At 43.6% G+C, this 11,668-nt stretch overlaps 2 protein-coding genes across 2 annotated transcripts in view; one reads left to right on the forward strand and one right to left on the reverse strand.

Moving 5' to 3' along the window:
- Positions 1-5,611, forward strand: part of Zyg11a (zyg-11 family member A, cell cycle regulator) — a 46,228-nt gene extending 40,617 nt beyond the window's left edge. Inside the window, exons 12-14 of the mRNA XM_013022198.1 lie at positions 855-916; positions 1,220-1,317; positions 5,451-5,611. Of these exons, the coding sequence (XP_012877652.1) occupies positions 855-916; positions 1,220-1,317; positions 5,451-5,611 (321 nt within the window). The remainder of the gene's footprint in view (positions 1-854; positions 917-1,219; positions 1,318-5,450) is intronic.
- Positions 5,612-8,146: 2,535 nt separating this feature from the next.
- Echdc2 (enoyl CoA hydratase domain containing 2) overlaps positions 8,147-11,668 on the reverse strand; it is an 18,371-nt gene continuing 14,849 nt past the window's right edge. The window contains exons 8-10 of the mRNA XM_013022231.1: positions 10,851-10,901; positions 9,753-9,800; positions 8,147-8,522 (exon numbers count right to left, since the gene is read on the reverse strand). Coding sequence (XP_012877685.1) covers positions 8,445-8,522; positions 9,753-9,800; positions 10,851-10,901 — 177 coding nt within the window. The 3' untranslated portion in view covers positions 8,147-8,444. The remainder of the gene's footprint in view (positions 8,523-9,752; positions 9,801-10,850; positions 10,902-11,668) is intronic.

Genomic DNA, 11,668 nt, shown 5'->3' on the forward strand with positions numbered 1-11,668 from the left:
CAGCTCAAGGCTAGCACTCTACCACTTGAGCCACAGCGCCACTTCTGGCTTTTTTCTTTTTGCTTATGTGGTGCTGAAGAATTGAACCCAGGGCCTCATGCATGCAAGGCAAGCGCTCTACCACTGAGCCACCTTCCCAGCTCATCCACTAGTTATTTTTTGAGATAGGATCTAACTTTCTACCTAGGTGAGTGCCAAGACCATGTCTCATCTATTTCAGGCTTCTTTTTACTGGTGGTATGACAAACATGTACCACTGCATGTAGCTTTTGGTGAGAAGGAATCCTTGAAACCTTTCTCTCTCTCTTATTTTTTTTTTTTTGGTTGATCGTGGGGCTTGAACTCTGGGCCTGGGCGCTGTGCCTCAGCTCTTCAGCTCAAGACCAGCACTCTACCGCTTGTGCCACAGCGCCACTTCCGGTTTTCTAGTGGTTTATTGGATATCAGAGTCTCATGGACTTTCCTACCCGGGCTGGCTTTGAACTGTGATCCTCAGATCTCAGCCTCCTGAGTAGCTAGGATTACACGCGTGAGCCACCGGCGCCTGGCTTCCCTGAAACCTTTCTACCTGGGCTTGCTTTCAACCTGAGCCACTGCACCTGGTACCACTGAGCTTTTATATCCTCAGAACTTCATTGCATTTTTTTGCTACATGACTTTGTTCATATATTATGTGTGTGTATAATAATTATCGAATTGATTATTCTCAAGTGAGTATATCTAAATTTGTAATTGCCACATTTTGAAAATGTATGTTTCAAAATACAGAGAACAAAATATTCTATAATGGTATTTCTAAAGTAACAGCATATAATATTAAGATCTTTGTTTTCTCCTCTTTCTTTTGGAGTTAGCATGCAACCATCCAGAATTGGCCAAGTTCAAGTTGTAAGATGTCAGCATTGGTGACTTACAGGTAATTTTATTATGATTTCTTAGGTTTGCTTTTAGTGTACTCAATACAATATCAAGTAGCCTTGATTTCTTTTCTGTGATATTGTAAAAATTATTTATAGAAAAGCTGAGTTTTGAGGCTGACAGTGAACTTCTCTATGGAAGAAGGCTGACAGGGTGCAAATGTGACAATGCTGAATTCATATGCAGCTTTTTGGATGGTCCCTGTGCTTGCTGCAGAACACATCTGTCTCCTCACTGAGAGAAGATATTGAAGATGGTTTTTATATCCCTGAGTTCTAAACTAACATTTTTGTATTTTTAGATCCTTCAGGGCATTTTTCCCACTACTTGGCAACTTCTCTCAACCAGAGGTTCAACTCTGGGCACTATGGGCTATGTATCATGTCTGCAGTAAAAACCGTATGTATTAAAGTAATTTTCCAACTAATAGTTTTCTAAATAATGAAAAAGGTCAAAATGGACTTTGAATATTCACCTTTGTCCTGGATTTAACTTTTTAAAAAGGAAGGGGAAAATTACTAGCTTAAAAAATGCTACAGTAAGGACTGAGAATGTAGTTTAGTGGTAGAGTGCTTGCATGAAACCCTCAGTTTGTTTCCTTAGTACCACATAAACAGAAAAAGCCAGAAGTGGCACTGTGCTTCAAAGTGGTAGAGTGCTAGCCTTGAGCAAAAGAGTTCAGGGACAGTGTCCAATTCCTGAGTTCAAGGCCCAGGACCGGCAAAAAAAAAAAAAGAAGAGCTACAGAATTGGCAGTATATTTAGGAGGGAACATCTAAGTAGTATAGACCTATGTGCAAGTTTTTACCCACTCCTATTACCTAAAGGCAAGTGCTGTGAATAATTGGGTAGTTATCCTAATTTTCTTTCTCTTTTTTGGGGGGGTGTGGGTGTGCGGTTGGTGGTGGGGCTTGAACTCAGGGCCTGGGCATTGTCCTTGAGCCATTTTGCTTAGGGCTAGTGATATACCATTTTGAGCCACAGCTCCATTTCTGGTTTTTGAGTAGTTAATTGGAGATAAGAGTCTCATGGGGACTCTTCTGCCTGGGCTGGCTTTGAATCTTGATCCTCAGATCCTAGCCTCCTGAGTAGCTAGGATTACAGGCGTGAGCCACCACCAGCGCCCGTCTAAGAGATTGGGAAGCCAGCTGTCTGCTTATTTCTTAGGCAGAGTATGTTCTTACATGTTTTGCTGCTTAAAATCCCCTTTGGGAATTTTTAGTTTATATCCTTTACTCATGTTCAAGCCCCAGTATCTCATTTGATCTCAAAACTACAAGGGGTTGGCATTATTATTAATATCCAAATATTAGAGATAAAAAATTTCAACTGAGGGCTGGGAAGGTGGTTCAGTGGTAGAGTGCTTGCCTCATATGTATGAGGCCCTGGATTCGATTCTTCAGCACCGCATAAGCAGAAAAAGCTGGAAGTGGCACTGTGGCTCAAGTGTTAGAGTGTTAGCCTTGAGCAAAAGAAGCTCAGGGACAGTGCTCAGACTCCGAGTTCAAGCCCCAGGACTGGCAAAGAAAAAAACAACTGAGGTTCAGGGAAGTAACTTGCCCAAGATACAAACACATACCAGCTGTTCCTAGAGACGAAGTTCTAATTTAGTGTGATCCAGTTTTAGTGGGGAAAAATAAATATATATATATATGGTTTTTTTTTCCCTGCCTCTTTTGAACTTTGGGCCTGTGCTTGCTAGGTAGGCACTACTCTACACTTAAGCTAGGCATATAGCCCTCTTTGCTTTCAGACCCCATGTGAAAAGATAGGGTCTCACCGTGTTTTGTTTTGTTTTTTTTTGTCGGTGGTGGGGCTTGACCTCCGGGCCTGGGCGCTGTCCCTCAGCTCTTCAGCTCCAGACAAGCGCTCTATCTATGCTTGAGCCGCAATGCCATTTCCATTTCCGGTTTTTCTAGTGGTTTTATTGGAGATAAGAGTCTCACGGACTTTCCTGCCTGGGCTGGCTTTAGGCTGGCTTTGAACTGTGATCCCAGATCTCAGCCTCCTGAGTAGCTAGGATTACAGGCGTGAGCCACCAGCAGCCCGCTCCCCGCTCCATGTTTTGTTTTGTTTTTTGTTTTTTTTTGGGGGGGGGCCTGAACGCTGTCCCTCAGCTCTTCAGCTCAAGGCTAGCACACTACCACTTAAGCTACAGTGCCACTTCCCTTTGTTTTGTTTTCTTGAGCCCAGTCATTTTTATTTTTTTGGTTGGTTGTGGGACTTGAACTCTGGGCTTGAACTCTGTCCTTCAGCTCTTGATCTCAAGGCTAACATTCTACCATTTGAGCCACTGCGCCACTTCTGGTTTTCTGAGTGGTTTATTGGAGATAAGAGTCTTATGGACTTTCCTGCCCTGCCTGGCTTTGAACCATGATCCTCAGATGTCAGCCAGAGTAGCTAGGATTACGGCCATGAGCCACTGGTGCCTGGCTGGATTTAGATTTTGATGGGTTGTTAATAATAAAATTCTTTAATTGAAGTATGAGTCCCTCTCCCCACTCTTACTATTAAATAATAGCCATCTGAATAAGAAAAGAGGGGTGGGAGAGGTTTCAATATCTTCTATTAATGCTGTTGTGCTCTGTTGTCAGCTAATTCCCTGATAATTTTTCCTTTGGTTCCTGTGTGGTACATCTTAATTGTATTTTCCCCCACCAGCAGAACTGTTCAGTTTATTAAACATTCAAGTACAGTAGCATCTGGTAAAATTGGAACAAAATTGGGATCCTTAACTCCACGATGGATTTATTTCTATTCTGATTAGAGATTTTTGCTTCCTGAATATAGAGATTAAAAAATGTTACCCATCTCCCATTTATTTTATTTTTTGTAGAATTTCTTTCAGAAATATACTTTTGCATATCCAAATCTTTCTGTCCTTTATCCTTTATTTTTCCTGGGAGATAAGGGAGGCTATAAACTATACCTCCAGCTATTTTTTTTTAGGTCTGGTTGTGGGGTCTGAACTCTGGGCCTGGGTGCTGTCCCTCAGCTCTTCAGCTCAAGGCTAGCACTCTACCACTTGAGCCATAGCGCCACTTCCAGTTTTTTTCTTTTTGCTTATGTGGTGCTGAGGAATCGAACCCAGGGCCTCAGGCATGCAAGGCAAGCGCTCTACCACTAAGTTACCTTCCCAGCTTCCCCTCCAACTATTTTTGTTTTCATTTATGCAATAGGTTTTTTTGTTGTTGTTTTTTTTTTTTGCCTAAACTGGACTGCAATCTTCCTATTTATGTTCTCCAAGGAGCTGGAATGACAGGGTATGTACCACCATGCCCAGACTTTTCTGTTGATGTCTTGCAAGTTTTTGTTTTGTTAAGAATGGTCTGGAACCCATAAACTTCCTGATCTCAGTCTCCTCTTTAGCTGGAATGACAGGTACAAACTCTCACACCAGCTTTGTGGCAGGGCGTGGGGGTTATAGGGGTGTGGGAATCTCTTGATTTTTTTTTTTTGTCTACACTGCATTAAAACCTTTCCAGTCTTCTTAATTTCTCTGAAACATTCACTTGGTATAGATCCAAACCCACTTGGGACTGTTGTTATGAATTCTCAGCAAAGACTTCTTCTATATACCCTGAGAGTCTGTACCAACATAAAAATACTTCATTGTTTCTTGCTTCTGTTTAGTACATTGAGGGACCAGCTTGATCCTTTATTCTCTGGTTTTGTGTGTGTGTGTCAGTCATGGGGCTGGAACTCTCGGCCTGGGCACTGTCCCTGAGTTCTTCAGCTCAAGGCTAGTGCTCTACCACTTGAACCACAGCGCCACTTCTGGATTTTTCTGTTTATGTGATGTTGAGGAATTGAACCCAGGGCCTCATGGATGCGAGGCAAGCACTCTGCCACTGAGCCACCTTCACAGCCCCTTGATTATTTTTTTGGATATTTTCTGCTTTATTTCCACAAGTGTGGAAATGCCCCTGGGATTTCCAGGGGCATAAGATATTTCATTCTGTTCTATTAAGGCACATAGTGTTAATGACATTTACTAAGGTGTAAAACCATTATCCTTTTTTTTTTTTTGGTCAGTCATGGGGCTTGAACTCTGGGCTTGGGCGCTGTCCCTCAGCTCTTCAGCTCAAGGTGAGCACTCTACCACTTGAGCTACAGCGCCACTTCTGGTTTTCTAGTGGTTTATTGGAGATAAGAGTCTCACGGACTTTCCTGCCTGGGCTGGCTTTGAACAGCGATCCTCAGATCTCAGCCTCCTGAGTAGCTAGGATTACAGGCATGAGCCACCGGCACCTGGCCCATTAGCTTTTCTTATTAAACTTTTTTTTTGGTCAGTCATGGGGCTTGAACTCTGGACTTGGGCGCTGTCCCTGCGCTCTTCAGCTCAAGGTGAGCTTAAGCCACAGGGCCACTTCCGGTTTTCTAGTGGTTTCTTGGAAATAAGAGTCTCATGGACTTTTGTGCCAGGGCTGGCTTTGAAACGTGATCCTCAGATCTCAGCCTCCTCAGTAGCTAGGATTTCAAGCGTTAGCCACTGGCACCCGGCTCATAGTGTTTATTTCATTTTCTTTCAGCCAGCAAATACTGCAAAATGATAGTGGAAGAAGAAGTGTTGAAGCTTTTGTATGATACCCAGGAGCACAGTCAGGTGAACCCACAAGTACAGCAGCTTGCAGCTTCCATTCTAGAGGACTTCAGGATGCATTTTATGAATTATCAGAGGCTCCCACTATAGTGAACGCCTTTCATAGGTGACAGGTCTTCTGTTCTATTGGTAATCGAATGTTGAAACCAGTTTGAGTTTGTGAGTTGACAGTCTCATTACCCTGTTTGTTTATCTTATTACTAAAAGGTTGAACTTGTATGATCACTGTAATTCCAAACTCAGGTTGGGCTCATTCTAGAGACACTCCTTCAGTAATTAAAAAAAACCAAAACCATAGACTTGACAGACTTCACCTGGAAGCTTATGTTGGAATGTTGTACAAATTTTTCCTAACCCTGGACAGTTTCTCCACTTTGGGAGCTCATCAGGAGAATAGGACTTGCTTACCCTGAAGATGAAGGAAAGACCTACAGAGTCCTTGATATTTGTTAATTTTCTCAGTTGTTATTTCTGATTATATGACAGTACCAAAAAAGATGTACATGAAGAAAGAAGATGAGAAGTAAGGCTAAGGATGTGTCTGAAGTGGTAGAATACTTGCCTAGCAATTAGTGGTCAGAATAAAGTAAATGTGGCATTTAGTTAATTTGTTCAGACTATACCCAAAACTAGGAAGGGGAAGGGTTAGAAAAAAGGGTTTGAGTATGTGTTTATTCTTTTTTTTTTTTTAATGGCAGTCCTGGGGCTTGAGCCACAGTGCCACTTCTGGCTTTTTCTGTTTATGTGGTAGTGAGGAATTGAACCCAGGGCTTCATACATGCTAGGCAAGCACTCTACCACTAAGCCACATTCCCAACCCCTGTATTTATTCTTTATTATTGATAACTGACAAATATGTTTTTGTATTTTTTGTTACCTTAAACCATGGTTTAAACTTTTATTCATCCAAAGCAGAATTTGTGAGTCCGTAAATTATCCATTCTTCTGCATGCTTCCAAAAAGGTCTTAGTTTCCTGCTCTGGGTTCCAGCATTTTGGAGCATTGTTTTACCAGATAACCAATTTTTCACTAATGCAGGGATGTCATGGGAACCAGGGTCTATGTAGGTATGTGCACATGTGTATGTGTGTGTGTGTACAAGGTTTTGAACTCTGGGCTGCATTCTTCCTCAGCTTTCTAATACATGACTGATGCTCTACTACTTAAGCCAGGCCTCTACTCTGGCTTTTTGATGACTAGACATGGAATCTGCAGGCATTTCTTCTTGAATTGGCTGCTAATGCCTCTCAGGTTTCAGCGTCCTACGCAGTCTGAACCACAGGTGCCAAACCTTGAATGTCTGAGTTCCAATCCTGTATCAGGTGCCCTTTCAAGTTTTGTCTTCACAGCAGTCCTCTGGTATAGGTAAATTTTTTTCTCCTCAGTTGAAAGGTGAGAAGGAAAAGGAAGTTTAGGGCAGTTACTTTTCTGAGTTGTGAGAACTGTGCTACTTCTGAAGCCTGCCTTCCAAGAAACAAAGTATAACCTTTGTATGTTTGCATTTAGCAAATCAACAGTTATTACGATGTGTCTGTGCTGTGGTAGAGCCAGTGAATCTAGGACAGGTTTCTCTGGATGCTTAGGTAGAACAATTCTAGAGGATCCTGAAGCAGCCTTAGAAGAAAAGGGCATTGAGGCTGGTATTGACAAGCAAATGCCAGCTTTCCACCTCCATTTATTTTCCAAGTGCGTCATTTGCATCACTGCTGATTCATATGCCTACTTGTCTTCAAGGATCTATTGTAATGGTGCCTGCTCATTTCTGCTTTGCTTCCTCAAAATCACTACTTCCTTTTAAGTGCTCCCAAAGGCCATTAAAAGTCTTCCTGCAACCTGCAATCTACAAAAGTCCTTCAACACTGATTGTACTTCTCACAATTACAGTGTAAGCTAACAATCATAACATGTTTATTGAACACAAGGTGTGTGTGTTTGTGTGTTGGTCCTGAGCCTTGAACTTAAGAATCTGGGTGCTCTCTCTCAGCTTTTGTGTTCAAGGCTGGCTAGCACTCTTCCTCTTGAACCACAGCTCTACTTCTGGCTTTTTTGGTGCATAATTGGAGATGAGCCTGCTGGGCTGGCTTTGAACCATGATTCTCAAATCTCAGCCTCCTAGTAGCTAGGATTACAAGTGTGAACCACCAGTGCCCAGGTAACTGATCTAAATCCGCACGGCAGATTAATTTCACAGGTATAGAAACTGAGGCCTCAGAAGATTAAGGAGTTTGTCCAAGGTTACATCACAAGGAGAGAGCTAGGATCTGCAGTTGCTACTGATCCCTTTTCAACCACTGACCCCATTGATTCATTTTGTTTGTTTGTTGTTTTTGTCAGTGGGGCTTTAACTCTGGGCTTGAGAGCTGTCCCTCAGCTCTTCAGCTCAAGGCAAATGCTCTACCTCTTGAGTTACAATGCCACTTCCAGTTTTCTAGTGGTTTATTGGAGATAAGAGTCTCATGGACTTTCCTGCCTGGGCTGGCTTTGAACCATGATCCTCAGATCTCAGCCTCCTGAGTAACTAGGATTATAGGCATGAGCCACCGGTGCCTGGCTGATTCGTTGGTCTTTGTGTCTCTAGTAAGCTGGTCATGGAGAGGCAGAGGCCATGGACTGAGAGCCAACAACACAGATCTAGAGGCAGTTCTTTAATCTATAGTTGGTCATCTGGATAGGGAGAATCAGACATTTTTTAAGCAAACCTGACTCCTGTGATGATATAGCCAGGGTAAGGAATAAGAAAGAATGCAACAGGAAGTGCAGGTCATCATTTTGCCCATCATTTAGTAATGGTTGATCATCTTTGTGAAGAAATTGAAGGCCAAGGTGAAATAAGTATGGCAGTCTTGACTGAAGACTTCCCATTTGCATTCTGTTCTTTAAGGTATACATGTCTGGTGTTTCAGGTATAGGGGAAGAAAGGAGCTCACTTGCCAACAAATTTTGGGGCGCGCTTCTCCCTGAAGGCGGCCATGCCTTCCAGCCGGTCCTGGGTTGGTATGTTCTACAACAGTGCACAGGATATTAGTTTTGTAGGAGCAGGGACAGCTGCCAAAGAATTGCTTAATATAGAATATTAAGAATATGAGAATAGGCTGGGTGCTGGTAGCTTACACTTGTAATCCTAGCTACTCAGGAAGCTGAGATCTGAGAATTGTGGTTCAAAGCCAGCGAGGGCAGGAAACTCTGTGAGACTCTTATCTCCAATAAACCACTCAGAAAACCAGAAGTAGTGCTGTGGCTCAAGTGGTAGAGCACTAGCCTTGAGCTGAAGAGCTGAGGCCCAGAGTTCAAGCCCCACAACCGACAAAAAGAAAAAAGAGAATATAGTTGGTTGTCACTAGGTTCTTAATGTTTCGATGATACTTTATTCACTCAAGAATTGGGCTAACCCAGGCACTGGTGACTCATCCCTATAATTCTAACCACTCAGGAGGCTCAGAATACCAGTTCAAAGCCAGCCTCAGCAGACAAATCCAATTAACCAGCAAAAAGCTGTTTCAAGTGGTAGAGCTCCAGCCTTAAATGAAAAGCTAAGGGACAGTGGGAGGCCTTGAGTTTAGGCCTTAGTACTAGCACAGACACAAATCAAGTTGGGCTAAATAGGTCAAGACTCAGGTTTGTAGCCCCTCTATTGGGTATAGTGCAAGTCACAGCCTTTATGTCCCAACTCTAGCCTAGCCCTCTATAGTGGGTACAGGGGTAGCAAATTTGTCAAGTACCTTTTTTTTGTTGTTGTTGTGGGACTTTAAGTCATCCTGGGTGCTGTCCCAGAGCTCTTCAGCTCAAGGTGAGTGCTTGAGCCACAGCACTACTCCCCGTTTTTTGGGTTTTTTTTTTTCCACTCCCTGTTTTTTGGTGGTTAATTGGACTTTCCTATCTGGGCTAGCTCTGAGCCTCAATCCTCAGATCTCAGCCTCCTGATTAGCTAGGATTACAGGCTTGAGCCACAGGGTGCCTGGCTGTCAAGTACCTTTGTCAAGTGTGTGGGTGCTTGGCTGTTGAGTACCTTTGTCAAGCCTGTGCTGTGATTCTGTGGATATCAATAGGGTAGGCTATGCCATTGAGTTGTTAAGGAACTGAGGGAAGCCATGTGCTTTACCTGGAGCCACCCTAGGTTAATTAAGCAAGAACAAGACTGGGTTTGGGAGAACCCTTCTGAATTAGTTGAACTACACAAGCCTCCTCATGACCCAGCCTCTACTAAATGTGCAGGCTGGCAGCAGCCACATACCTGGGCGTAGCACATTCCTTCAATGGCCATTCCTGATGCAATATCCACCTACAAGAAAGAAGTATTCAGCCTGACCTGGGCTACCCCCTGGGAGCCAGAGTAGGAGCAGAGATGACCTGTCAGGAATTTCTGCCTGGGATGCATAGGAGAAGCAAAGTGTGTGAGGAGAAGTGAGGGCTGACATTTGTAAAGCTGACTTCCCCCAGGGAGAGTGCAAGCTTCATGGTGAGGCTAGTGTCCATCCTTAGCCACGTTACCTCAGCAGTACCTTTTGTCAGTTTCATGGTCCTCAGGAAGTGTAGGCCCTAGGCCTTTATGAGCTGGTCCCTGGCACATTCTGTCCTCTATTGTCCTAAATAATAACATGTGGAGAGGCTGGGAAGGTAGCTCAGTGGTAGAGCACTTGCCTTGCATGCCTGAGGCACTGGGTTCCATTCCTCAGCACCACATAAGCAAAAAGAAAAAAGCCGGAAGTGGTGTTGTGGCTCAAGTGGTAGAGTGCTAGCCTTGAGCTGAAGAGCTGAGGGACAGCGCCCAGGCCCAGAGTTCAAGCCCCACGACCGGACCCTTCCCCGCCCCCCCAAAAAATAAAAATAATGTGTGGAAACTCTCATTGCTCAAAAAGTTTTGATCAAACAGGAATAGCAGAACCAGCAACATGTGCCCACCTTGTGTACCTCTCAAGTACCTGCTTGGTACAATTAACTTTTCCTAAGTGGTTTATGTCTATCTTACCCCTTTCTACCTCAAGGGTCAGTGACTATATCTTATTCTTGAATCTCAATTCTAGATTCAATGTGTAAAGACTCAACGCCTCATTACTGAAGATCAGTATAGACCCAAGAGCTCCAAAGGCTTAGGTTCTTAATGTTCACTTCTGATCTTGGTTGAGTCATTTATCCTTTCTGAACGTTCTTCTTCCCAAGGGAAAGAAATAGGGATACCCAAACCTCCCATTTTGTAAATGAGTTAACTAAGATCAGACTCCAAGTTTTTTCATTGTTCAGCTTTGCTGTTGGTTCCCAGAAGCTAGAAAATGCTGCAACCCTGACATGTTGGAGTTAAGTGGACCCAAGTCCTGACACACTAGAATCTCACCTCCATTCCTCTGTCAATGGCAGCTTTGCCCAACCGCACAGCAATAGGGGCCTAGGAATAGAAAATGCTTGTTTGAGGCATGAATGAAGAGAGATAACACAGGTACATTGTAAGGGAAGAGCTTTAGACAGGTCTGGTTGCAACCATTCTACTGACGGATGATATATTTCATTAGTCCTCTTACCTACTAGGTCAAATTGAAGACTTTTCAAACCCCAACCAGCTGGGGTTCGTGTCATTACAGTTCCTTAACAGCTGTGGGGTATGTGTTTATCCCAGGGCCCCATTCTTGTGTTTTCTTTAGCTCCTGAGAGGTCAAAGTTGCCCAGGCTAGTCTTGGCCTTAGGGTCCGCCTGCCTCGTATTCCCAATAGGTGGTAATTATATGTGCCACTAAAGCTGGCTACAAAATACTTGCTTGCTTGCTTGCTTCTTTTTTTTTTTTTTGTCAGTCATGGGGCTTGAACCAGTCTGGGCCTGGGTGCTGTCCCTCAGCTCTTCAGCTCAAGGCTAGTGCTCTATCACTTGAACCACAGAGCCATTTCTGGCTTTTTCTGCTTATGTGGTGCTGAGGAATCGAATCCAGGGCCTTATGAATGCAAGGCAAGCACTCTACCACTGAGCCATCTTTCCAGCCCCAAAATGCTTTCTTATTCACAGATGCCACTAGCATGTGGTTTGTTTTTCCTTTTTTTTGGCTGGTTGTGGGGCTTGAACTCTGGGCTTGGGTGCTGTCCCTGTTCTTCAGCTCAAGGCTAGTGCTCTACCACTTGAGCCACAGCAGCACTTCTAGTTTTCTGGTGGTTTATTGGAGATAAG

This window comes from Dipodomys ordii, unplaced genomic scaffold, assembly GCF_000151885.1.
Source record: "Dipodomys ordii isolate 6190 unplaced genomic scaffold, Dord_2.0 Scaffold61, whole genome shotgun sequence".
NCBI classification, from domain to species: domain Eukaryota; kingdom Metazoa; phylum Chordata; class Mammalia; order Rodentia; family Heteromyidae; genus Dipodomys; species Dipodomys ordii.